Source organism: Macaca nemestrina, chromosome 2 (assembly GCF_043159975.1).
Source record: "Macaca nemestrina isolate mMacNem1 chromosome 2, mMacNem.hap1, whole genome shotgun sequence".
Classification (NCBI taxonomy): Eukaryota; Metazoa; Chordata; class Mammalia; order Primates; family Cercopithecidae; genus Macaca; species Macaca nemestrina.
In genome coordinates, this window is record NC_092126.1 from 183,326,527 (window position 1) to 183,351,612 (window position 25,086).

At 45.2% G+C, this 25,086-nt stretch overlaps 1 protein-coding gene across 2 annotated transcripts; it reads right to left on the bottom strand.

The window, feature by feature from the left end:
* Nucleotides 1-820: 820 nt before the first annotated feature.
* On the bottom strand, nucleotides 821-20,565 carry LOC105477477 (nitrilase family member 2). Of its 2 annotated transcripts, none has more exons than XM_011733991.3 (10): nucleotides 20,394-20,565; nucleotides 16,970-17,088; nucleotides 16,231-16,351; nucleotides 14,695-14,783; nucleotides 8,328-8,421; nucleotides 7,751-7,825; nucleotides 5,731-5,809; nucleotides 3,630-3,728; nucleotides 1,341-1,396; nucleotides 821-991 (listed from the first exon to the last, which is right to left on the bottom strand). In XM_011733991.3, exons 1-10 carry the CDS (start codon nucleotides 20,548-20,550, stop codon nucleotides 900-902), a joined length of 981 nt encoding a protein of 326 aa, XP_011732293.2. In that variant the 5' UTR covers nucleotides 20,551-20,565; the 3' UTR covers nucleotides 821-899. The 2 variants fall into 2 exon arrangements, with proteins under 2 accessions (XP_011732293.2, XP_011732294.2); XM_011733992.3 differs by lacking the exon at nucleotides 8,328-8,421 and adding an exon at nucleotides 8,450-8,498.
* Between the last annotated feature and the right edge of the window lie 4,521 nt (nucleotides 20,566-25,086).

Here is a 25,086-nt window from a genome sequence, read left to right on the forward strand (position 1 = left end):
GCTGACCTCAAACTTGTGGACTCAAGGGATCCTCCTGCCTCAGCCTCCTAGGACTACAGGCACATGCTACTGCGCCCGGCTCAGTCCCTAATTTTTAACCACAAAAGGATTCTCAAACCAGTCTAAGAACTACTAGGTTCAGTGATTGTTTATCTGTGGAGCTAGAAAGTGTTACTGGGGAAAAAGAAAAAAGAAAAATAATGGAACTTTCGGACACTCAACGCTATCAAAAAAATCTTTTGCAGAGATTCATACTAAATTGCCTTCACTAATGGCACCACTGCCATTCTCCCGTGGGGCTCTTTGTTGACCCAGTCCTTCCTCCAAGACCCGGAGGGCCTGGGGTTGGATGAGCAGCTCCTTTTTAAATTTGAAGAGCCCAAAGGCTGGTAAGAGGCGTGGGGCTGCCAACTTCTCTGGCAAACACCAAAGATGTGTCACCTTGCGTCCTGTAGCTACTCATGAACCAAAAATGGAACTTCAAGGTACTGCTTGGAAAAGAATAGCACCAGACCACGTTTTCTACATGATGAAGATTCCAACTCCAGCAATGGGATAAGAGGTTCATGACATAAATATATTTATATTAGGTGACTCAATCACCAGGATACCAAGATCTGATACTTTCACAAACTGCTTGGAGGCAACTTAAGTACGGAAGAAGCTTCAGAACCAGCCCAGGTTTCTGCTCTCGGGCTCCAGGCTACATCCTTCTTAACGATTTAATGTGCTGTGGAAAATGTCAGCATAATGAGGCTTTGTCATCTCAATAGAGAACCTAGGAAGGACCAGGCTGAGTTTAAAAACAAAAACAAAAACCTTCATGAAAGAATTTAATAGGGAGTTGATTATGCTGTAGAATCATATCTTTCTGTTCTGACACATTAGAAACATAAACTTTAGGGCTTTTTCATCTCCACAGCATACAGGTCTGATCGCTTCTGTCTAAAAACGGGCATTTGCTGGCGTATTTCAGCCAGCTTCTTCAGGTCTGCAAAAAACGGGAAAGTACACTATTAATAATTTGCAACTCCTCACTAACCAAGGGGATTTCTTCCCCACACTGTATAAACCACCAGAGTCTTAGTGAGTAACTTAGTAACATAGGTCTTATCTAGGGGCACAGATGGCCTGGCATCCTTTCAAACCAAACCAAGAAAACTCAAGCTGATACACTCCCCAGGGCTTGGCCAGAGAACCAGACCCTAGAATATCCTCAGAGATCAATGAGGAGGGGCATAAAGGAACCCCTACAAATGACAGGGACTTCCCAGCTACGGAGTCTGGCCTCAGAACAATGGGGACATCAGAGACCTAAACCATATCTGGGAAAATCTTACCTATGTCTGAATACACGATGGCTTCTTCTGTGCCAGCTTTGGCTAGGACCTCCCCCCTGAAAAAGATGCAGAAGAGAATGAGTGGATTCACTGATGTTTGGTGATATTCAAGGTCTGTTTTTTCCTCCCAAGCTCACAGGCCAAAGGGAAAAGCATGAGATTGAAAACAAGAAGGTAGTGGTACAGATTTCTGTCCTATCATTTAGGTAACTCTGTGACCTTATAGCAAGGTATTTTAAATCTCCATTTCCTAATCTATAAAGTGGAAATAAGCTCTGTGAGGGCTTAGTGATAAAATTGTGGATCATGTTTCATAAACTGCAAACCACTAGGAGATGGTGGTTATCTGATGGTTATAAAGATCTGGGAATAGAGCTACCTACAACCAACGGGAAGCTCCATCTCATGCCCTCATGAGTGCAATTCAGTGGACCCCTTTACAAGGGCAGTCCAGACCTGTCTTCATACCTGCCTGGGCTGCTACCCTACGTAAGCGTGATGAAGCTGGGCCTAGGCAGGGCCCCAGATCTGCTGGGGTCTGTGCCCTGGTGGCTGTGATGCCTGAACCCCTGTGTTAATGGGCTTCAGTTCAGATTTGAGGGAAAAGAGTTCAACCTCTGAAGACTGGGTAGAAGTGGTGTGGGGGATGGAGGATAACCTCGCACTGGCAGGAGCCCTGCACTAGAGAACAGCCACCCTCCGTCATAAATCCAGGGTAAGGCTGACCTGTAAAACTATCTCCAGGAAGGGTGCGGTGGCTCATGCCTATAACCCCAGCACTTTGGGAAGCCAAGGTGGGCGGATCGCTTGAGGTCAGGAGTTCGAGACCAGCCTGGCCAACAAAGCAAGACTCCATCAGTACTAAAAATACAAAAATTAGCTGGGCATGGTGGTGTGCACCTGTAATCCCAGCTACTCGGAGGCTGAGGCAGGAGAATGGCTCGAACCCGGGAGGCAGAGGTTGCAGCAGTGAGCTGAGATTGCACCACTGCGCTCCAGCCTGGGCGACAGAGTGAAACTCCATCTCAAAACAAAACAAAGAAAGAAAGAAAGAAACTGGCTTCAGTGCTTAGTCTCTTGGCCCAGAGCAAGGGTTCAAACCCTTATCTAGAGAAATGAAGCTTCTCCAAAATAATCTGACATAACAACTGATTCTGTTTACCTGATAGCCACAAACAGACTTTTGGCACAAATGAGCTACAAGCACCACCATTTATGACATGTAACTGAATTATTTTCTGATTCTTCCCCATTTGCCCTGGCCTTCAAAGATCTCTGGACAGTGGAACTTGATGCAAGTTCAAGAAAATTTTCAAGGCAACTTAAGTCCTTCAGTGTCCCTCCTCAAGCCTAATATGCAGGAGGCCAACTGGAATCTCACACAAGTCATACTTCCAAGGCCTCCCCACCACACACATTGAGCTGAGCCCTACCTATAAAGGCAGAAGAGAGAAGCCCTCAGAAACCGCACAGCAATATTTCACTGTTCTCAGTCTTGTTACTGGTATACTCATCCGGAAATGTAGACACACATACCAGTGTGTGTGCGTGCTTTCGAACAGAGAACTAGTGTGGAACACATCCACGTTCTGAAGGCAGATGTCCTGGATTCAAACACTATTTCTAGCCACTTCAGCTCTGTAATTCTACCATCTATAAACTGGGCTTAATAAGAACAAGTTCCCGGGAGTTCAAGTTGAGACCATGTGTGTGAAAGTACGATGTAAACTGTACAAATGTAGACCATAAGGAATGTGTATGAGCGTATGTCTGTACCCGTGTCTGGGCAGGCTTACGTGCTGGCTCCACTGAGGAATCAAATGCTTCACCCTTTTGTAGGGGAGAGGGTCATAGTTTCACTTACTGAACCCATCCTTACTGCTCCTCTGGCCATTATACTGGGAGCAAAGTCCTCCCCCTGTAACTCATTCCTACCCTGGGACTAGCCAGCCAACTTAAATTTTAACCAAAAATGTCAGTCTCTTACTACAACCTGCCTGTCACTGCTGCCTTGCTTCCCCATGGGATCCAAGTATGACCGACAATGGAGGTCACCAGAAGCTCAGGAGAGGGCTGAGGCCAAGTGCTTGATCGTGAGAGCAGGGTGATTCCTTTCCACACGGTTTTCAAGTGGAAGCTCCTCACAGAGACAGACAGAACGCTGGCAGGATATGTGGGGAAATGGGAGTGAGAGGTGGGCGCCTGGCTGCTCAGGAACTGGAACACCCATCTGCCAATGAGCCACCTCTGAAGCTCCGACTGAGCCTGTTCTCACTTAGCCTCACTCACCAAGGGTTCACCACGGTGCTGTGTCCCCAGGCAACATAGGAGGCTTTGTCATCCCGGGCAGGAGAGGCTGTGGCCACATACACCTGATTATCAACAGCCCTGTAGTCAACAGACAGGGAAGAGGTAAATCATACATTATAAATCTGACATTTTTCTAACCCAAGTAGATAGATCCTTCTTTTAAAAAATAGGACAGTTCAGGCTAACTCAGATGTAGAAGGAAGCCAGAGCCATGGAACCTTCTCTTTAAAGTTACATTACTGCATAAGCCAGTGGTTCTCAAGAAGGAGCAATGTTGTCCACCAAATTTGACAATGTCTGGAGATCTTCCTGACTGTCATGACTAAGGAGATGCTACTGACATCGAGTAGGTAGAGACCAGGGATGCTGCAAACATCCTACCGTGCACAGGATAGCCCCCAAAGAATTACACACCTAAATGTCAACAGTGCCGCTGCTGAGATACCCGCCGTAAGCTAACATAAGAGAGGAGCTTCTCTGGTTAAAGCAAGTCAAGGTGGTCGGAGAGAACGGGAGTGGCCTCATGAGAGCAATACACCTTGCAGGCCGCATGGTGCTTCCGTGCCCATGGTGGCAGTCCCACCACCTCAAATAGAACAAAAATGGCAGCTCGCAGTCCAGGTACATCAAACCACCTCACCTGGGAGCCCTCCAGACTTCATGGACCCATGTTGGGTCATGTCAGTATCCCAGAAACTTTTCTTTCTTTTGACAAAACTGTACCTTCATTAATACTCATGGCATCTTATACCCCTACCCCCATCTTCCACCATGCAAGCAGCTAAAACCTCTTTCCTTTCCATTACAAATTACCACCATCTCTAGAAGTGAGAAGAGCGGCTACCTCTAGGCAGAGGGAGGAGTATTGACTAGAAAGGGGCAGAAAAGGGAGCATCCTCGGGGGCCGGAAATGTTCTGTATGTTCATCTTGGTGGCAGGTGAACACACAAAACTTTACCAACCTATATGCTTAAAATTAGTACACTTTCTTGTATTACTTCGACTTTTAAAAATTCTAAAGAAAACCATCATCTCTGACCAGCATTTCATGGGCTGTAGAGCACTTGACAGACAGACACACTCACACACACAGTCACACTCATTTTCCCTTCCATCTTACGTCCACCTGTGCTACTTGCCCTTTACCACCTCTCAGCCTTAGAAGACTAAGGAAAGGCACCTGTGACCTGCCAAAGATGCTTGTGCAAAGCCCTGGAGTTACAGGTTAGAAGAACAAGAGCTTCTAGTGAGTTTCTTGGCACAGTACCGTCAGGACTAGTAGGACAGTGTGAAGGAGGGGGTAGGATAAGCATCCTGATCTGAATGGCATAGAATCAGCTGGGTACAGACCACAGATCTCTCCCTAGGTCAAGCTAAACTAATCCCTGCCTTTTCATTGGCTGCTGGGGCTCTGAAGACATAAGCTCCGTGGTTCTCAATTTCTCTGTAAAAGTTGCTGGAACTGACGTAAGAGGGAACAATCCACATCTAATCACAGAAAAATGAAATCACTACCCATCTAACACACTGAATATTGAAATGCCAAAACCACAGTTCCGGCAGGGCTTGGGGCTCACGCCTGTAATCCCAGCACTTTGAGAGGCTGAGGCGGGAAGATTACTTGAGGCCAGGAGACTGAGACCAGCTTGGTCAACAGAGTGAGGCTCTATCTCTACAAAAAATAAAAAATTAGCGAGGCATGGTGGCGCATGCTTGTAGTCCCAGCTACTCAGGAGGCTGAGGCAGGAGGATCTCTTGAGCCCAGGATTTCAAGGCTGTCATGAGCTATGATTATACCACTGCACTCCAGCCTGGGCAACGGTAAGACCCCGTCTCTTAAAAAAAAAAAAAAAGGACAGTTTCCAAAATCCATGAGGTTAGTACTGTGGCTTCTGAGGAGAAAGTGCCCAGCAGTAGAAGTCCTCCCTACAGCTTCATCCTTTCCAACCGCATTTGGATACAAGGGCATCCTAAGTCAGGGACAGAATCCACATCAGGAAGGCTGGCACCTCCACCCAACCGGAAATCTTTCCACAAAGAGGACATACCGAGAGGCTTGAATATATGGTTCCTTTCTTACCGGCTTCGCTGAAGCAACTCCCAGTGGGCTGGTCCAGTGGTCAGATTAAAAGCTCCTGGATATACCAACAGCTGGCAGCCTTGTGGAGAGAAAAGCCAAAGGACAGTGGATGCAGTGAGCACCCAGCACCACCAGTCCTCCCCACTGTTCCTTAGCCAGCAGGGACTGAACTCAAACTTTCCCAAACACAAGAAGATGTCAGCCAAGTCAGACAGTGCCAGCAGCAATTAAGATATGGCTCTGAATTCCTTTAAAAGTCACACACATATGGACACACAAGAAAAGTGGTATTGATGACCAAAATCACATGTGACCTTGAGACAGAAATAATACAGGATGGTTGCAAGAGAACAGAAAATTCTAGGCAGCAGTTTCATATGACTAGCAAAAAGCAACTGTTGAAATGGCTGTATAAGCTAGGGGCTAAGACCCTGAGAAACCAGGGCTAAGACCCAGTGGACTCAATATGGTGCTGGATTTGACCTAGGTTTCACCTAGGACCTCATTATCCTCATTATAAGCTCATTAACATACTAAATCACACACCCAACAGTGCCATGATAGTTGCAATAAATCTCCATACTTTCACTATTTTCTGACTCATTCTTGAATTCCTTCTTGCAATAGTGTCAACAGCATGGACATGGCTGGGGTCAAGGTCCTACTGGTGTTTGGGGGCCTCCCCTAGCCCACCGGCATCAACTTCACTTAAAAAAAAGTACAGAACGCCTGGGCAACACAGAGAGACCCCATCTCTACAAAAAATTTAAAAATTAGCCAGGTGTGGTGGCGTCCCAGCTACTTGGGAGGCTGAGGTGGGAGGATCACTTCAGCCAAGGAGACCAAGGCTTCAGTGAGCCAGGATCACGCCTGCACTCTAGCCTGGGTGACAGTGAGACCCTGCCTCAAAAGAAACAAACAAAAATAAGGTAGAGAACTGTCATTCACATTTCTCTCAGCTCTGGCTGGGCGCAGTGGCTCATGCCTGTAATCCCAGCACTCTGGGAGGCCGAGGCGGGTATACACCTGAAGTCAGGAGTTCGAGACCAGTCTGGCCTCGAAATTATGGCCAGGCGGGTGCATCACCTGGGAGGCGGAGGTTGCAGTGAGTTGAGATCACACCATTGTACTCCAGCCTGGGTGAAAGAGCTAAACTCTGTCTCCCAAAAAAACCCAAAAACAAAACAGAAACAAAAAAACAAATTTCTCTCAGCTCCATATGTCAGCTCCACATGGCCAATGATCACTTTTTGTAATTCTTTTCAACTGAAATTAGGGGCAGAGTAGTTGCCCTAATGCTTATTGATATATGGCTCAACAGAGACTACTGACCCCAGAGCCCATGCACCTCCCCCTTCTGAGCAGGCAGTCAAACCATTTCCACCCGCTTCACTTGGTTAAGTGACAGTCTATTTGGAAGTAGCTTCAAGCAGTCTAGTAAGGATGCTGGGATTTGTTGAGTACCACACGAGGGGCTTATAGTTTCTCTCTTCTTACTCCTCATATCATTCCTGTGACTAAACTGAGAACCACACTGCTCTAGAGGTTAAATCATTTCACCAAAGCACTGTGCCAATTAAAGGGAAGAGTTGGAACTAGAACCCACATCTTTTGAACTGGCTCTTCCCAGACACTGGCACATTTCTCCTCGTCTGGACCGAAATATCACAGACTACATTTCCACTCTACCCAGTGTCTAGGGGTACTGAGTGGTGAAATCCACTTCATTTCTACTGGGCTTCAAGTGACTCTCCGAACACACTAACAAGAAGGACTCAAGGGTAGACCAGACCTTTATGAGCATAGCTCCTACCTTACATGATGTGTTTAATCACAATCCCTGAAAAACCCTGTTATCCACACGCAGCAAAAGTCTGGGAAGCCTCAAGGGGGTGAAAGGGCTGGTGATGGAGAGATGAAAGAGCCCCCTCCCAGCTTTTATTGACTAAGGATCCCACCTAGACCAGCCTAGAACCAAGCCTCCAAGCACCCACGTAACACAGCTGCTGCAGTGCCTCACCTCTCTGTGCGTAGATTTGTGCGAGCTCTGCAAACCGCATGTCGTAGCAGATGCCCAGACCCACTCTGCAGTAAGCTGTTTCCAAACAGAAAACGCACACGTGGAAAGTTAACTCCCTACAGCGTGGTGTGGCAGAGGAGCCCCTCCATGACTTAATGATCACAAAACACTGACAGGGATAAATTAACACAGGACCTGAGGACAGAGACCATGGACGAGCTCATTCCTACTTGGACTTCATCTCATAAAGACATCATTTACATCAGCAGAGTAAAGATGAGAAATGCATTCTAACTGAATGCTTATTATCTAGATGGGAGGTACTCAACCATGGCCTAATAGGTATACTCTGGAAGCCATAACAGGAGGCTACAATCAACTCAAAGGGCAAAATCGTGTCAAATCCTTAGTTCTCAAATAAGGCCGAACTTTCTAGATCGGTGATAATTCTCTGCCTTTCTCACTTACGGTCTTTCAGTTAGGTTATGTGAAGAAATTGGAGAGAGACAAAAAAGAAATAAATACCTGATTGTCTTCTACTGAGATTGCTAAAGAGGCAAACTTATCTGGTACATACGAGTATCAAATGTGGAGAAACTATCACCCGGACTCAACGTTTCAGATTCTTGAAATGTAATTTTTCCAGGAACATCAATGTCAAACAGATGGATCTGCATCACAAATAATGGATTTGATTACCTCTTTTCCAGCACGTAAAATGGAATGGCAGTAACGACAATATCTTTCCCTGGGTGGATACAGAAGGTGCTCTAAGATCAACTATGCGAAGAGTACCCCCAGACTGCTCATAATCCACCCCACAAGCTGACTGACACCTTATCAAAATGAATTCTACCACAGGGAACTGGAAAAATGATGCTGTACCTTTTATAACCCCTATTTTATATGTGGTATGCAAATCAACCTCTAGGTTTCTCATGGCAGGTAACTAATGTGTTGCTTTTTAAAAATATAAACGCTAGGCCGGGTGCGGTGGCTCAAGCCTGTAATCCCAGCACTTTGGGAGGCCGAGACGGGCGGATCGCGAGGTCAGGAGATCGAGACCATCCTGGCTAACACGGTGAAACCCCGTCTCTACTAAAAATACAAAAAATTAGCCGGACGTGGTTGCGGGCGCCTCTAGTCCCAGCTACTCCGAAGGCTGAGGTGGGAGAATGGCGTGAACCCGGGAGGCGGAGCTTGCAGTGAGCCGAGATAGAGCCACTGCACTCCAGCCTGGGCAACAGAGTGAGACTCCGTCTCAAAAAAAAAATAATAATAAATATATATATGCACTAAATAAAGACTTCTCAGAGTCAGGCTGGACATGGTGGCTCACGCCTGTAATCCCAGCACTTTGGGAGGCCAAGGTGGGTGGATCACCTGAGGTCAGGGGTTTGAGACCAGCCTGGCCAATGTGATGAAACCTTGTCTCTACTAAAAATAGAAGAAAAGTTAGCCGGGGGTGATTGTGCACGCCGATAGTCCCAGCTACTCAGGAGGCTGAGGCAGGAGAATTGCTCAAACCTGGGAGGTGGAGGTTGCAGTGAGCCAAGATCGCGCCATTGCACTCCAGCCTGGGTGACAGAGCAAGACTCTGTCTCAAAAAAAAAAAGACTTATCAGAATCAAACTGACAAATTGACAGGAGAGGTGGAAAGTGGGTGGGCATTTAAAAATAGGTAAAAATTCTGCAAACCAAATTCAGCAAAAGAATAATGCATCACTTCCAAATTGGATTTATTCAAAGAAAACAAATGCTGTTTAAGATTAGAAAATCAATCGATTTTACTAAAGTAACAAAATAAAGAAGAAAAAATCACATGATCATCTCAAAAGATGTATGAGCATTTGGTAAACTTCTAAGCCATTCCCGATTTAAAAAACAAAACAGAGGCCAGGCACAGTGGCTCACGCCTGTAATCCCAGCACTTTGGGAGGCCGAGACGGGCGGATCACGAGGTCAGGAGATCGAGACCATCCTGGCTAACATGGTGAAACCCCGTCTCTACTAAAAATACAAAAACTAGCCGGGCGTGGTGCTGAGCCCCTGTAGTCCCAGCTACTTGAGAGGCTGAGGCAGGAGAATGGCGTGAACCCGGGAGGCGGAGCTTGCAGTGAGCCGAGATCGCGCCACTGCACTCCAGCCTGGGCGACAGAGAGAGACTCCGTCTCAAAAAAAAAAAAAAAGAAAGAAAGAAAGAAAAACTTCTAAGAAGGGAACTTTATTAATCTGATCAAGACTATCTGCAAAACACCTAAACAAACATCATACTTGATGATGAAATACTGAAAACTCTCCCACTGAGATTGGGAACAAGACAAGGACACCTGCTTGGTACAGGTACCAGAGAGCCTAAACAGAGCAAGAAAGAAAAGAAAAGAAGTAAAAACTGTAACAACTGAAAAGAAAAAATGAAATCTGTCATTCTTCTCAGATGATATAATTATGTACCTAGAAATTTTAAAAAATCTACAGACAAATTATTAGAATTAATGAGTGAGTTTAGCAAGGTTGCTGTAAGTTTTTTTCATTAAAAAAAATTTTTTTTGAGACAGAGTCGTGCTCTGGCATCCAGGCTGGAGTGCAGTGGTGTGATGTTGGCTCACTGCAGGCTTGTCCTCCCAGGCTCAAGTGATCCTCCCACCTCAGCCTCCTGAGTAGCTGGGACTACAGGCATACCCCACCCCCACCCCAGCTAATTTCTTTTGTAGTTTTTGTAGAGAAGGGGTTTTGCCATGTTACCCAGGCTGGTCTCCAACTCCTGAACTCAAGCAATCTGCCTGCCTCTACCTCGCAAAGTTCTGGGATTACAGCCAGGAGCCACCGTGCCTCACCACAGAGTCAATATTTTAAAAACTTGCTCTACTTCTATATATTAGCAAGAAACAGAAAATGGGCCGGGCATGGTGGCTCACGCCTGTAATCCCAGCACTTTGGGAGGCCAAGGCAGGCAGATCACCTGAGGTCAGGAGTTCAAGACCAGCCTGGACAACATGGTGAAACCCTGTCTCTACTAAAAGTACAAAAATTTTCCAGACATGGTGGTGTGTGCCTATAATCCCAGCCACTTGGGAAGCTGAAAGAAGAGAACGGCTTGAACCAGGGAGGTGGAGGTTGCAGTGAGCCGAGATCACACCACTGTACTCCAGCCTAAGCGACAGAGCAAGACTCCATCTCAAAAAAAAAGAAACAAAACAACAACAACAACAACAAAACAGAAAATGAAAAAGCATCTAAAAACACCAATGAGGAATAAATCTCACAAATGTTATACAAAATTATACCCAAAACACTATAAAAAGAAATTGAGAGAAAGTAAAGAAAGCGTAATAAATGTCAGGATATATACCACATTCATGGGATGGAAAACTTAATACTAAAAAGATGTATTTCAAAGAGTTGGGTTAATAGCCCAGTGCTGGCTGTCCTTCCAGCAGGTGCACAGTAGCTCCTATCAGACCAGCTCTCTTGTAGTTAACTATGAACTCTGGGCAAAATAAAAGGCACAACTACTTAAAGCACTGAAGAATGACCAAAACAAAGCAGGCAAAACCTGAAGAGAAGAACACAAACATGTGGAAGCAGGGAACAGCCCTGGATGAACTTCCCGGTTCTATTTACCACTGTTACCCTGAAGCAAGGTCTTAGCTGCTGTGATAAGTGGGGTGAAAATTACCCCTAATCACACTGGCTTGAAAACAAGAGCTGGAACCAAGGGAGGAAATCCTGAAATGGAGAAAGCAAAGAGTCAAGAGCCCTAAATTCTACATATAAAATCTTTCTAAATCTCTGGCTGATCACTGAGTTAAACAAAAGTAGGGCAGAACAACCAGATAGAACAGAGCAGCTAAAGTTGCTGCCCACGTTACAAAGAAGATGCGAGTTTGGTGTTTGAGTGCGACCAAGTTAACCATCAGTTAAAACAAAATATTCAACACTTTTTGGAAGACTATAATAGAATCTTGAATCTCTACAACATATAATCCACTATACAATCTTAAATTAGTAGATACTCAAAGAAACAGAAGTGTGACTCAAACTGCAAAGAAAAGGCAATCAAATGAACACAGATCCTGCCATGACCCAGATGTTACAATTTTGTTGTTGTTGTTTGTTTAGACATGAGTTTATTTACATCAAAGGCCTTTTAAAGGCCTAAGAGTCTCATTCTGTGGCACACAGATGTGATAATTATCAGACTTTAAAGCAGCTATAGAAACTGACTAAGCTCAAGAGTGTAAAGAAAAATATGCTTTTAATGAACCAACAGAAAATATAGAGTACTAAAAACTATAAAAAAGAAACAAAAGGGTATTTCAGAACTGAAAATTTTAATATCTGAATTTTTTAAAATGTCACTGTGTTGGCTTACAGGAAATTGAACAAGACAGAAGAAACAGTGAATAAGTCTGAAAGATCAACAGAAATTAATCTGTAGAAGAGAAGGAAAAAGTATTGGAAAAACAAAAACAGAAAAACAGAGCCTGGTGACCTGAAAAAATATTTAAAAATATAATGTATATATACTGGAGCTCCATAAGAAAAAGGAACAGAAAAATATTTAACACAATAGTGTCAAAAAAACTTCCCAAACACAGTGAAAGATTTAAGTTTCCAGTTTCAAGAAGTACCAAGGAAGACAAAGACAAAGGAAACCACATCTAGGCATATCAAAGTCAAAATACTAAGAACTAAAGATTATGAAAACATCTTCAAAGGAGGAAGAGAAAAACAACAAATTATGTCCCAGGGAACAATACAAATTACTACCCACTTCTCATCAGGGAAGGAAAAAAAAAAAAAAAAAAAAAAAAGACTAGATAACAACTACTAGTGGGAAAAAAAAAAGAAAACTATCAATCCAAAATTCTATTCCAGCAAAAATATCTTTCAAGAATGAAAACAATGTAAAGACATATTCGTAAAGAAAAACGAACAGAATTCCTAGCTAACAGATCCTCAGTACAAAAGTTCTAAACGAGGGCCTTCGGTCTGAAGGATATACCAGATGAAGAAGGATCTTCAGGAAGGAAAGAAAAACACCAGGAATGATAAATACTTGGATAAGCATAAAGATTGTTTTCTTCTTAATTTCTTTAAAATACATATGACTATTTAAATCAAGTATTACTGTTTTGTTGGATTTATAACATATATACATGGACTACAAATGACAACTATAGCATAAAGAATAAGGGCAGGGGCAGTGGGGTAGAAAAATGGACTTATACCATTATAAGGTTCTTAAAATTCACATAAAGTTATATCATATGAACTCTTAAGTAGCCTATGAAAAGTTAAGGATGCATATTATAATTCCCAGGGCAACAACTGGAAGAAAAAAAAAAAAAAAGCAAAGAGGTATAACTAAAAAAATAAATTAAAACAGAACTCTAAAAAATATTCAATTAATCCAAAATAATACAGAAAAGATGAACAAAGGGAAAAAAAGCAAAATGTCTGTATCCCTAAATTCAATCATATCAATAAGTGCATTAAATATAAATGGACTAACCACTTCAATTAAAAGACACAGATTGTCAGAATAAAGAAAAAATTAAGATACAATTATATGCTGTTGACAAGAGATCCACTTAAAATATGAAAACACATATAGCTTGAGAACAAAGAACTGGAAAAACCATGTACTAGCAAACAGTAGGCATAAGAAGCCTGGGGTGGTTACAGTGATAGCAGAGATAAAGCAGAATTCAAGACAAAAGGTATTACAAGAAAAAAAAGAGACATTTCATAATGATAAAAGGGTTAACTCATCAAGAAGACTTAATGATTCTAAATGTATGCATTTTTCTTTTTTTTGAGACGGAGTCTCGCTCTGTCTTGCCCAGGCTGGAGTACAGTGGCACGATCTTGGCTCACTGCAGCCTCCACCTCCCAAGTTCAAGCGATTCTCCTGTCTCAGCTTCCCAAGTAGGTGGGACTACAGCCATGAGGGACTATAGCCATGAGCCACCACACCCAGCCAATTTTATATATTTTTTTTTAAATCTTTTTTTTTTGTTGAGATGGAGTCTCGCTCTGTCGCCCAGGCTGGAGTGCAGTGGCTGGATCTCAGCTCACTGCAAGCTCCGCCTCCCGGGTTTACGCCATTCTCCTGCCTCAGCCTCCCAAGTAGCTGGGACTACAGGCGTCTGCTACCACACCCAGCTAATTTTTTGTATTTTTAGCAGAGACGGGGTTTCACCATGCTGGCCAGGCTGGTCTTGAACTCCTGACCCCAGGTGATCCACCCACTTCGACCTCCCAAAGTGCTGGGATTACAGGCATGGGCCACTGCACCTGGCCATGTATATGCATTTAATACTAAAAAGATGGCAACTCTTCCCAAAGTGTTCTCTATATACTCAATGAAATACTAATAAAAATTACTATAGGTTGGCCGGGCGTGGTGGCTCATGCCTGTAATCCCAGCACTTTGGGAGGCTGAGGCAGGCAGATCACTTTGGGAGGCCGAGGCCGGAGATCAAGACCATTCTGGCTAACATGGTGAAACCACGTCTCTACTAAAAATACAAAAAATTAGCTGGGTGTGGTAGCAGACGCCTGTAGTCCCAGCTACTCGGGAGGCTGAGGCAGGAGAATGATGTGAACTGAGGAGGCGGAGCTTGCAGTGAGCCAAGATTGCGCCACTGCACTCCAGCCTGGGCCACAGAGCCAGACTCCGTCTAAAAATAAAACCAAAAAAACAACAAAAAAAATTACTATAGGTTGTTCCTTTGCAGAAATTGACAGGCTGTGTCTAAAATTTATATAAAAATGCAGATGGCCGAGAATAACCACCTATGCCAATCAGTTAAAACCCTAATACATGTATGATATAATGAGAGGAACTAGGGGACTTCATAGCAAATTCTTTTTTTTTTCCACACATTGTTGCTGGCTTAAATATAACAAATTATTCTGCCACACTTCCTACTTACCTTTCTGTACTTTGCTAGTAAAGTTCCATCAGGCCCAAACACAGCACAGGTGTTATATAATTTCCCAGCATCCTCTTCAGGGATAGAGCCTTTCATTGAGAGAAGAAATATACCATAAGAAAAAGAATAGAACAATTCTTGTGTGAGAAAGGGATAAAAGCCTGATAACTTGGTTCCAAAAATAAAGAACCCATCTTTTACGGTTTATTTATTCATTTTGTTTTTAGAATAAGGCAACACCTCATTCTACAATACAGAATAAGTATTCCCTTCTATGGGTTATTTAATCATGGTTTTTTTTTTTGGTCCTTCTTGAATATGATCTTTCAGAGATAAACTGCAGAGTGTAGCCGGGATATGATTAGGTTAGATGCCAAAGACAGGCTTAAAAAATAACCAAACTGTTCCTGAAATTCAGCCATGATCCTGAGCAACACTTAATCTCTAACATTAGGGCAAAATGAAAAATTTCCCATTGCTTAACTTGAATTCACCAGGTCCTGCAACAAAACTGTATCCCAAAAGATGAGAATGTGAAGTCAGAAGCCTCTCCATCACTGAATGCAGTTTCACCTCCAGGCTTCTTTTTTTTTTTTTTTTTGAGACGGAGTCTTGCTCTGTCGCCCAAGCTGGAGTGCAGTGGCGCGATCCTGGCTCACTGCAAGCTCCGCCTCCCGGGTTCACGCCATTCTCCTGCCCCAGCCTCCCGAGTAGCTGGGACTACAGGCGCCCGCCACTGCGTCCGGCTCATTTTTTTTGTATTTTTAGTAGAGACGGAGTTTCACCGTGGTCTCGATCTCCTGACCTTGTGATCCGCCCGCCTCGGCCTCCCAAAGTGCTGGGATTACAGGCGTGAGCCACCGCGCCCGGCCAGATCTCCAGGCTTCTTGCTTTGCCTTCATTTCTCATTCTAAATATATCATCGTACAGAAAACATTTTATTTGCTATATTTATATAACTTTTTCTATGCTTATTTTTTATTTAAGCAAATAAAACCTTTAAACATTTATTCCAAAACCACAAAAATAAAGTTACCTTTATGTATGTGGCCTCTATGGAAAAAAATTTTTTTTCTCAATCCTCTATTAGTATAACAAAAAACATGCCTGGCATGATGGCTCACGCCTGTAATCCTAGCACTTTGGAAGGCCAAGGTGGGCAGACTGCATGAGCCTAGGAGTTCAAAACCAGCCTGGGCAACATGGTGAAACCCCGTCTTTACAAAAAAATACAAAAATCAGCCAGGCATGGTGGCACACACCTGCAGTCCCAGCTACTCAGGAGGCTAAGAGGTGGGAGAATCACTTGAGCCTGGTAGGGTGAGGCTGCACTGAGCCATGATCACACCACTGCACTCCAGCATTGGTGACAAAGCAGGACCTCACCTCAAAAAAAAAAAAAAAAAAAGAAACTCTCTGCTTCAGCTTCCCAAACTGAAGCTTCCCAAGTAGGGAATCCAGGTGCACGCCACCACACCTGGTTCATTCAGATGTTTTTAATGTTTAGGCCATTATACCTTGTGGGTATGAAGTTACCTCCAATAAGATATATGCTGCATTCCTTTGCTACTTCAGAAAGCTTCTGTGTGGATTCACCAGGAATTTTCTCTGCATATTCAGGAAAATATTTCGTTCCATACGGAGAATTAAAGCATTCCTAGAAAAATATTGACAGAGAAAAAAAAAAAAAAAAGATCAAAACACCCATCCATTTTAAAGTTCTGCTGTAAGAGGCCATAGCTGCTGCTTCTAGCTCTGCTTTCAGTGGAAGGGTTAAAACACAGCTAATAAGAAAAACACTGACATCTCAAGGGTAAACAGCCTGTAGTCACAGGCAAGACTACAAAGCTAGCCTAGTGGGTTAGAAGAGACAAGTCACATGGGCTCTCCCAGAGTTCATTAAAAAAAAAAAAAATGTTGGAGGCTCAGTGCTAAAACCAACATGGTCTGGTCCTATAAAGACTTAATTATATAAGGAACAAAGTGTCTAAGCACTGAGTATTTCAGTTTTCCGTATGTCCCTTGAAATACTAGGATTTTGGCTGCTTCATCTGAACAAAGAGGAAGATCCAAAAGCTAAAGACCTATGACCGTGTTGGCACATCCTACCTTACAAAGACCCTTGCTAAGGTCATCCTCCAGTTAAACACAAAACAATCTATGGGCTCCAAAGGACACTGCTCGACCCCAGGATACAAGAGGACCACCAGAGCTAGCAAACACTGTTCTGCTGGGTCTACAGAGCCCAGAACAGGATGGCTGCCCCCATACTGACCGGCAAAGAAACTATTTTGGCTCCTTGCGTTGCTGCCTCCCGGATAAAGCTACAAGCTCGAGTGACGTTATCTGATTTGATGGAAGAAATTTGAAGCTGGATGAGGGCCAGGCGGAAAGCTGAGGACAAAGACAAAAGAAAACAGCTGTCAGAAGCTTGAACTGCTGGATTCAGACAGAGCCATGGTTCTCAAATGGAAGGCAATTATGTCCCCTGGGGAACATCTGACAAAGTCTGAAGACACCTTTGATGCCACAACTGATGAGGTATGAGTGGCATCTAATGAATAGAGACCAAGGATACTGCCAAACTTCCTACAATGCCTAGGACAACCCCCTCCAGAACAAAGAATTACCCTGTCCAAAATGTCAATAGTGCTAAAGTCTATCTGGAGATAGAGCAATATGCATGGGTAAAGTCCCATGCCAAGCACAAGAATCTAGAGCGAACCAGCTTCTTACTATGCAGTGTAGGGAATGAAATGAGAATATGGCTAAAGTAAAAAGACTGGGTTTGAATATGGTCCTGTCCCTTACTATTTGTTCTTGGACCTCTCGCCTATCTCCAATCCATATACTGAGCATGTCCCAGCACAGAAAGTGCAATTCCTTGGAAGTTGCTCATGTGCTTCCCATGGGCAGCCCAGCTCGTGGGAAGGGAAGATGTCTGTCTCAGTTTCCCCACTACTGGCTGGGTCACAGCACATTGATCCGGCTGCTGGCAGAGGGAAACCCTGGCAGCCCGTGAGCTGCACACATGCCTACTCACAGGACAGGGGTCCCAGGCACCTGTAAAAGTCTGCACTTACCCCATAAACATTCCTGTGTCCAAGAGAACATGACATTAAACAGCAAATAACACCATAAGAGGTTGAGAGAGATACTGCAGGAGGAAAAGCTAACAGCACTTTTCCTTGCTCTCTGAACAAGGGGATTGGGCCCCACAAATGATGTAGCCAGCCCTGACAAGGTCTGTGCTCAGCCCTGGAGCAAGGAGGCTGGCGGCTCTTCCAAGCTTATTCCTTCCTGGAGGTGGTAGCTAGACATCTATTTGCTTTTCTTCTGTTTTTTAGAGTTCCCTTTTAGCTTTTATGAAAATCACTTTCCATGAGCTAATATTTTTAACTTTGAGGCAGGGTCTTGTTCTGTCGCCTAGGCTGGAGTGCAGTGGCACAAACATAGTTTACTGCAGCCTCCACCTCCTGGGTTCAGGCAATCCTCATGTCTCAGCCTCTTATGTAGTTGGGACCACAGGTATGCACCACCATGCCTGGCTAATTTTTAAATTTTTTTGTAGAGACAGGATCTCACTTTGTTGCCCAGGCTGGTCTCGAACTCCTGGGCTCAAGCAATCCTCCTGCCTCAGCCTCTCAAACTGCTGGGATTACAAGCATGAGCCACCATGCCTGGCCAGATAATAATTTTTAATATAAAATTTTCTGCCGGGTGTGGTGGCTCACACCTGTAATCCCAGCACTTTGGGAGGCCAAGGCAGGTGGATCACCTGAGGTCAGGAGTTTCAGACCAGCCTGGCCAACACGGTGAAACCCCGTCTCTATTAAAAATACAATAATTAGTTGGGTGTGGTGGCAGACACCTGTAATCCCAGCTACTCAGGAGGCTGAGGCAGGAGAATCACTTGAACCTGGGAGGTGGAGGTTGCGGTGAGCCAAGATCATGCCACTGCACTCCAGCCTGGACGACAGAGTTAGACTTAGTCTCTAAAATAAATAAATAAATAAATTTCCTTGTTCCAGTTACTAGTGTTGTCTCCACGTTCTGCCTGGACCCTGATGGATACATAGTTCCTGCTCACGGTCTGGTGGGACGCCGCAGTAAAGGATCCAAAGCACATCATAACCTCCGAAGCTCTGCAAAACTTCAGGAATTATTAGTAATGGCCTGCCCAAACTCCCCATCCCACCTCTGCTCCAGTCTGAAAATCCTACCATTAGAGAGCTATCTCTTTGGGTGTTTCCTGTAACAATGCAAATGTCTCCAGAAGCGGCAACGATGATAAACCTGGCCTCTGTTGAGGGCCTGTTCGGCTCAGGGTTAACTAAAAGGAAAACTCAGATGTCCCATTCCTCCATCTATCCTAAATATAGTGAGAAGCACTAAATTTAACCCTGAAGGCAGCCTGCTACATAGTTACAGAATCTGAAGGAATACAAAGGAAACTTAAACAGGAAATAACAGCTGGGATTATTCTGGGGCAAACAGATATTTTGAGCTGCTACCAGCACAGCAGACAAATCCACTAAATGTCTCCCCTCCATTTCCCAGGGTTAAGCCATCCTCCCTCCTCAGCTTCCCAAGTAAGCCGGGACTACAGGGGCGTGCCACCACGCCGGGCTAATTTTGTATTTAATTTTAGTACAGACAGGTGTCGCCATGTTGCCCAGGCTGGTCTCTAACTCTGACTCCTGAACTCAAGCGATCCTCGTGCCTCAGCCTCCCAAAGTGTTACTATTACAGGCGTGAGCCACGTGCCTGGCCATGTCTCTTCCTCTGAGGGTGGGAAAGATAAAGCTCACCATGGCTATGCTGATGGCTTCCTCTCCCACACATCTCACCCACAAGGGCGGGGTCCTCAACTAAGCTTAGGACTGCCTGTCATTCTGCAAATGACCCCCTCTACAGGCGTGCTGCAGCAGGGAGACCCCGCCACTGGGCAGTTCCTCATGCTAAGGACGAGACGCCAGTCACTCCGTCTCATCTGTAAAGTGGAGACACAGTGACTTTTAAGGCTGCCCTAATATTCATCATAATCTAACAACGAAGGCCCAACAAAGGGGAGGAAAAAAAAGAATAAAACACTGTGAGCGAAGGAACCAACAAGGGAATAAAATTTAAAGCAATGTGCCAGGTCCTTCACACATAAACTTCTGTGAGGTATCATTAACATCATTTTACAGATAAAAAAACGGGGCTTGCAGGGAGAAAGCTGCACAAAGTCACTGAACAAAGTAAGTGACACAGCAAGAATCCAAGTCAAAATCTGGAGCTGGAAAGTGAGGGGGTAAAGGAAGAACCGCCTGGGCACTTTTGTGCAGTGGGTGCTGGAGGAGGTCACGCAACTTGAAAACACCCAAGGGAGTCGGATCCTACCACCGCGGCCCACACCGTGGAGAAATACACGTCCATCAGCCTCTCTCAAGCAGGACGCGGCGGGTGCCGGCGCGGCCCGGGCGGCCTGGTGCTTTCTGGGCCTCGCCCGCCACCCCGGAAGCCTGGAATCCCGGGAGTGCGCCCGGCCGCCCCGCCGCGCGATCCCGGACCCACGCGAATGCCCGCATCAGGGAAGGCCGCGCACGGCGGGGACGCGGGGCGGGGGGCTGAGCCGGCCAAGCCACCGCCGGCGCCGCTCCAAAGCCTCCCCTCCGGCCCGAGCTCGAGCTGCAGCGCGCGGCCGCGCCACTTACTGGCCATGGCTCTCCGGACGAGCACCACCTGCGGCGCCGGCTGAGAGCTGGAGTCCGGGCGGACTTCGGCGACGCTACGGTGGGCGGGGCCCGCGTCAGAGGCCACGCCCCACCCCTCCTCCCGGGCCCGGCCCGGAGTAGAGGGGTCTGCGTTCATTCCAGTGCGCCTGGAACACCAGGACGGACCAACGAGAAATGGTTAATTACCACAGTCCGGAAAAAGCATGCCTCGAAAGGCAAAGGGCAAAAGGGAACAGCCTAAGTCGAGGTGGTGTGCTGGTGAATGTTTAACAACCGAACTTTTCAGGGACGAAAGCCCTGATTTGTAGCATTTGCTGATTCTCCGCAAAAGGACTTTTAGCTGGTTGAATCAACTCTGTGGCCAGGGTAACATCGTATGCTGATAGGCTTGAGCTATTTGAACAAGTCGCTGTGACGGGGATGGAATGACCCTGGTTGGTTTAGGCACGCGAGACGTCTGTAGGATCTGACTACAAGCCTGCTAGACCAACGGGAAAGATGCTGAGGGTTCAACGCGAGGCTCTCATCGAGTCAGTCCCCGAATACACTGTCATCTCTTTGCTAATATTCTTTTTTGTTTTGTTTGTTTTAGACAGGGTCTCGCTCTGTCACCCAGTCAGGAGTGCAGTGCAGCAGTCTCGGCTCATTGCAGCCTCGACCTCCTGGGCTCAAGTGATCCTCCGTCCTCAGCCTCCCAAGCAGCTGGGACTACAGGCACATGCCACCGTGCCTGGCTATTTCTATTTCTTTCTTTCTTTTTTTTTTTTTTTTTTTTTTTAAGTTTTTTACTTTTAGTAGTGATAGGGTCTTGCTATGTTGCCCAGGCTGGTCTCAAACTCCTGAGCTCAAGACCCTACTACCTTAGCCTCCCAAAGTGCTGGGATTTATAGGCGTGAGCCTCTGGGATTATGGGCATGAGCCGCTGAGCCCGGCCTATAGACTCTGATTTTTGCATTTTTATTTATTAGATTGCTTTTTAATTTTCGTGTTTTGTGGTTTTGTGCCTTGTCAAACTTGTGGAACAAAATTCCAAAACTTACCACCTTTTGGAATGCCCCAGAATAGTTTATACTGAAACAGATCCTGGTTTGTAAAAGAACACTATAAAAACATTTTGGGGGCAACTAGGGAGATTTAACTATGAACGAGATATTCGATGCTTTATGAATTATTTTGTGTGCTATATGTTGTGATTGTGCCAATGTCTTTATTCTTAGAAAATGAGGAAGTATTTAGGGATGAACTGTCAGAATGTTTGACTTGAAAATCGTCAGCAAAAAGAAAATACATAAGATAAAGCAGATATGGCAAAATGTTAATTATTAAATCTAGGAGGAGGATACAGCTGTTCATGGTACTAGATTAAAACTTTGTAGAAGTTTAAAATTTTAAGCTTTCATAACAAAAAATTGGGGGGAAATATGTAGCAGTTATGGTCTTTCTGCAGCTTAAGAGACTATCTGGACTTGGCTTTGTAGCAGGAAGACCTTTAAAAACCTTTTAATTTCTGCTATGCTCATTAACCTATGAGGTTTCAGGGTCAACCTTTGGTCACGGACAACCTGTGAAAAAAAAAATTCATCTAGACTTCCAATTTTATTGGCATGACATTGTATCTAATAGTGGTCCTAAACCTGGCTGGACATGTTATTTGAAGTGCTTGTTCAAAATGAAAATTATTTCAATTTTTTAGAAATGGATTCTTACAATGTTGCCCAGGCTGGTCTCAAACTCCTGGGCTCCAGTGATCCTCCCACTTTGGCTTCCCAAAGTGCTGGCCTTTTAGGCATGAGCCGTGGCATCCAGGTGGAGATGCCCAGTAGGCAACTGGACCAAAGCCTCAAGCTCAAAAGATGTCTGGGCCGGAAATTGACTTAGGAGTCCTCAGCAGTTTTAACTGAGAGGAAGCTCTGAATCTGGATGAGAACACACAAGCGGAGTGTGAAAGGCACATGCGGAAGAAGGGGCTGTGGAGCCTGGGAAGGAGCCATTAGAGAAGGACCAGGCTGAGTGCAGTGGCTCACGCCTATAATCCCAGCACTTCGGGAGGCCGAGGCAGGTGGATCACAAGGTCAGGAGTTCAAGAACAGCCTGACCAGCATGGTGAAACCCCGTCTCTACTAAAAATACAAAGATTAGCTGGGCGTGGTGGCACATGCCTGTAATCCCAGCTACTCAGGAGGCTGAGGCAGCAGAATCACTTGAACATGGGAGGCGGAGGTTGCAGTGAGCCGAGATCATGCCACTGCACTCCAGTCTGGGCGACAGAGTGAGACTCCATTTCAAAAAAAAAAAAAAAAGAGAGAGAGAGAAGCAGGACCAGGAGAAGGCCATCAAGACCAAAAGCCTATGGGTACTGTCCCTCTGTCACATGCAGGGAAACTGCTGACTTGGGCACTATGGGTGTTCTGGGCACTAGGGGTGTTCCTAGAGAAGGAAAAGCTAAATGGAAGTGTGTTTTTTACACCTTTCTTTAGAACTTTCTGGGCATAATGGAAAAACTAGTCACTGGGTTCTGGTTCAGGTTCTGGCTCTGACACTGGGATGTTAATACCTGGGGCAAATCACCTCACCCTCAGGACCTTTTCCTCACCTATATGTAAAAGGATTTAGAGGTAATGGAAGAAGAATCTGGCTGAAGGGTGAAGTTTGTGCAGTCCTGCCCGCCACCACTCCCCTCACTGTCCCTTCTCTGCAGCAGCTCTGCCTTGTCTCCATGTTCCTGTTCATCTGACATATGAAAATAGGCCAAAAAACAAAACTACCAGGCCAAATGGATCTTGAAAGCCCAGCTAAAAATCTGGTGTGCCTTTTCAGTCTCTATTCTCATTTCTACCCATGTCTCACAGGCTTAATGACCATTTCCAGGCTGTTACTAGTCAGATTTTAATTTTTACTCCAGAGGACCTATTTCAACATCTCCAGCTGCCACCATCTCTATGTACATGTGTTAACATCAGTTCAAACTCAACTATGTGAAGCTAAGTGCATCACCTCCAAGAGCTTCTCCGCCCAGCACTTACAGGCACCACAATGTATGCCCAGTTTTCTGATTCTCCCTGCTTTCCAGCCCTCCAAGAAAATCTAAGTCACTTCAGTGACTTTCGAGTCTTTCATTCCCCGCCTCTGGTAAGGGACAGGGCTCTTCTTACTCTCCTGAAATGTCCCTGATTCCTCCTTTCAGTTCCCACCACCACCATCCACAGGTAGGCCTTGCTCACCTTGGGGAGACTGCTACAGGCACTTCCTAACTGGTCTCTCCTTTCCGTCAGCATTCCTCCAGCTGCCGCTTCATAGCATGAGTTGAGTCTGCGGGAACATGAGCTCAGTTTTTGGGAGAGAGGTGGATATGTGTTCCAGGAAAACTCTCCGTGTTTTTCCTCTGCTCTTCCATCACCATCACAGCAATCATCAACACGGAAGAATTCTGTGACCAAATGTGAGGGGGTTCCTCCCTACCACCAAGCAGCGGACACCAGCTGGGTATCCTCCTCCTCAGTTCCAACACTGTCTACCTGAGGAAGACACACCAGGCACCAGCCATATGTCTTGGACTCCAGAACTTCTGACAACCACTTTCAAGTTGGGGTTGCTATGACCCCATCTCTGGGTTTGAATGATTTGCTGGAGCAGCTCACGGAACTACGGAAACATGTTTCCTGGTTTATTATAAAGGATGTTGCAAAGGCTACAGATGAAGAGGTGTAGGGCAAGGTATGGGAGGAGGGGCACAAAGCCTCCAGGCCCTCCTGGGCACACCACCCTCCAGAACCTCCACGTGGTCAGCTATCCAGAAGCTCTCCAACCCCAGTTCTCTTGGGCTTCTATGGGAACTTCATGTCATCAGCATTCCTTCCTCCAAGGCATAGCGCAGGAGCTCTCAGGAGAGTTTTAAGACCCAGCGTCTGCAAGATTAGAGTCCTGCCTTGGGGCAGGTGAAAAGGAGAGCAGGAGAGGCGGAGAGATTCTGTTGCCTGGGGCCTGCCCCTGAGGCCTAACACACCTGGCATTCTAACAAAAGACTTAACAGGGCTGTAGGAGTCAGGGACTGTGCTTGAAAACGTGTGTATGTATGTGTGTGTATACCTCGTAACACCACAATATGCAAATGCTAACAGCAGTCAGAAATTAGGGGCTGAAAATCAGAACTGCAGTCATTTGCAGAGAATAAGAGAAGAAATCTATGAGTAGATGCAATCCGAGAAGGAAAGAGTATGATACTACAGAAAGCAAAGGATCAAACTTGGGAATTATCATATTGAGTTAGAACTGTGTACAGCGAGGAGTCAAATAGTGTGTATGCATCTAAATATACACATACATGCATAGATACATAGAATTTTTATATTTCTGATGCAGTTCTCTGCAAATCAGGAGACCTGAGTTCAAAACAGTGCTGACACACCATGTAACTTTGGACAACTTGCTTAATGTTGGGAAACCAACTTAATATTCCCACGTGGGTTAGACAGGTACCTGTGCAGTAAAGCTGGCAACCTGAAGAGAAAAGCAAGTACTGAGAAGGCCACTAGCTCTGGCCTACTGTTTCCAGGACAGCAAACAGCAAAGAGGTGGCACAGTAGAGCAGTTATGACCATGAACTCTTCCACGTGGATGTTTAAGTCTTCATTTCCCTAGGGTAAATACCTAGGAGAGGGATTGCTGGGTTGTA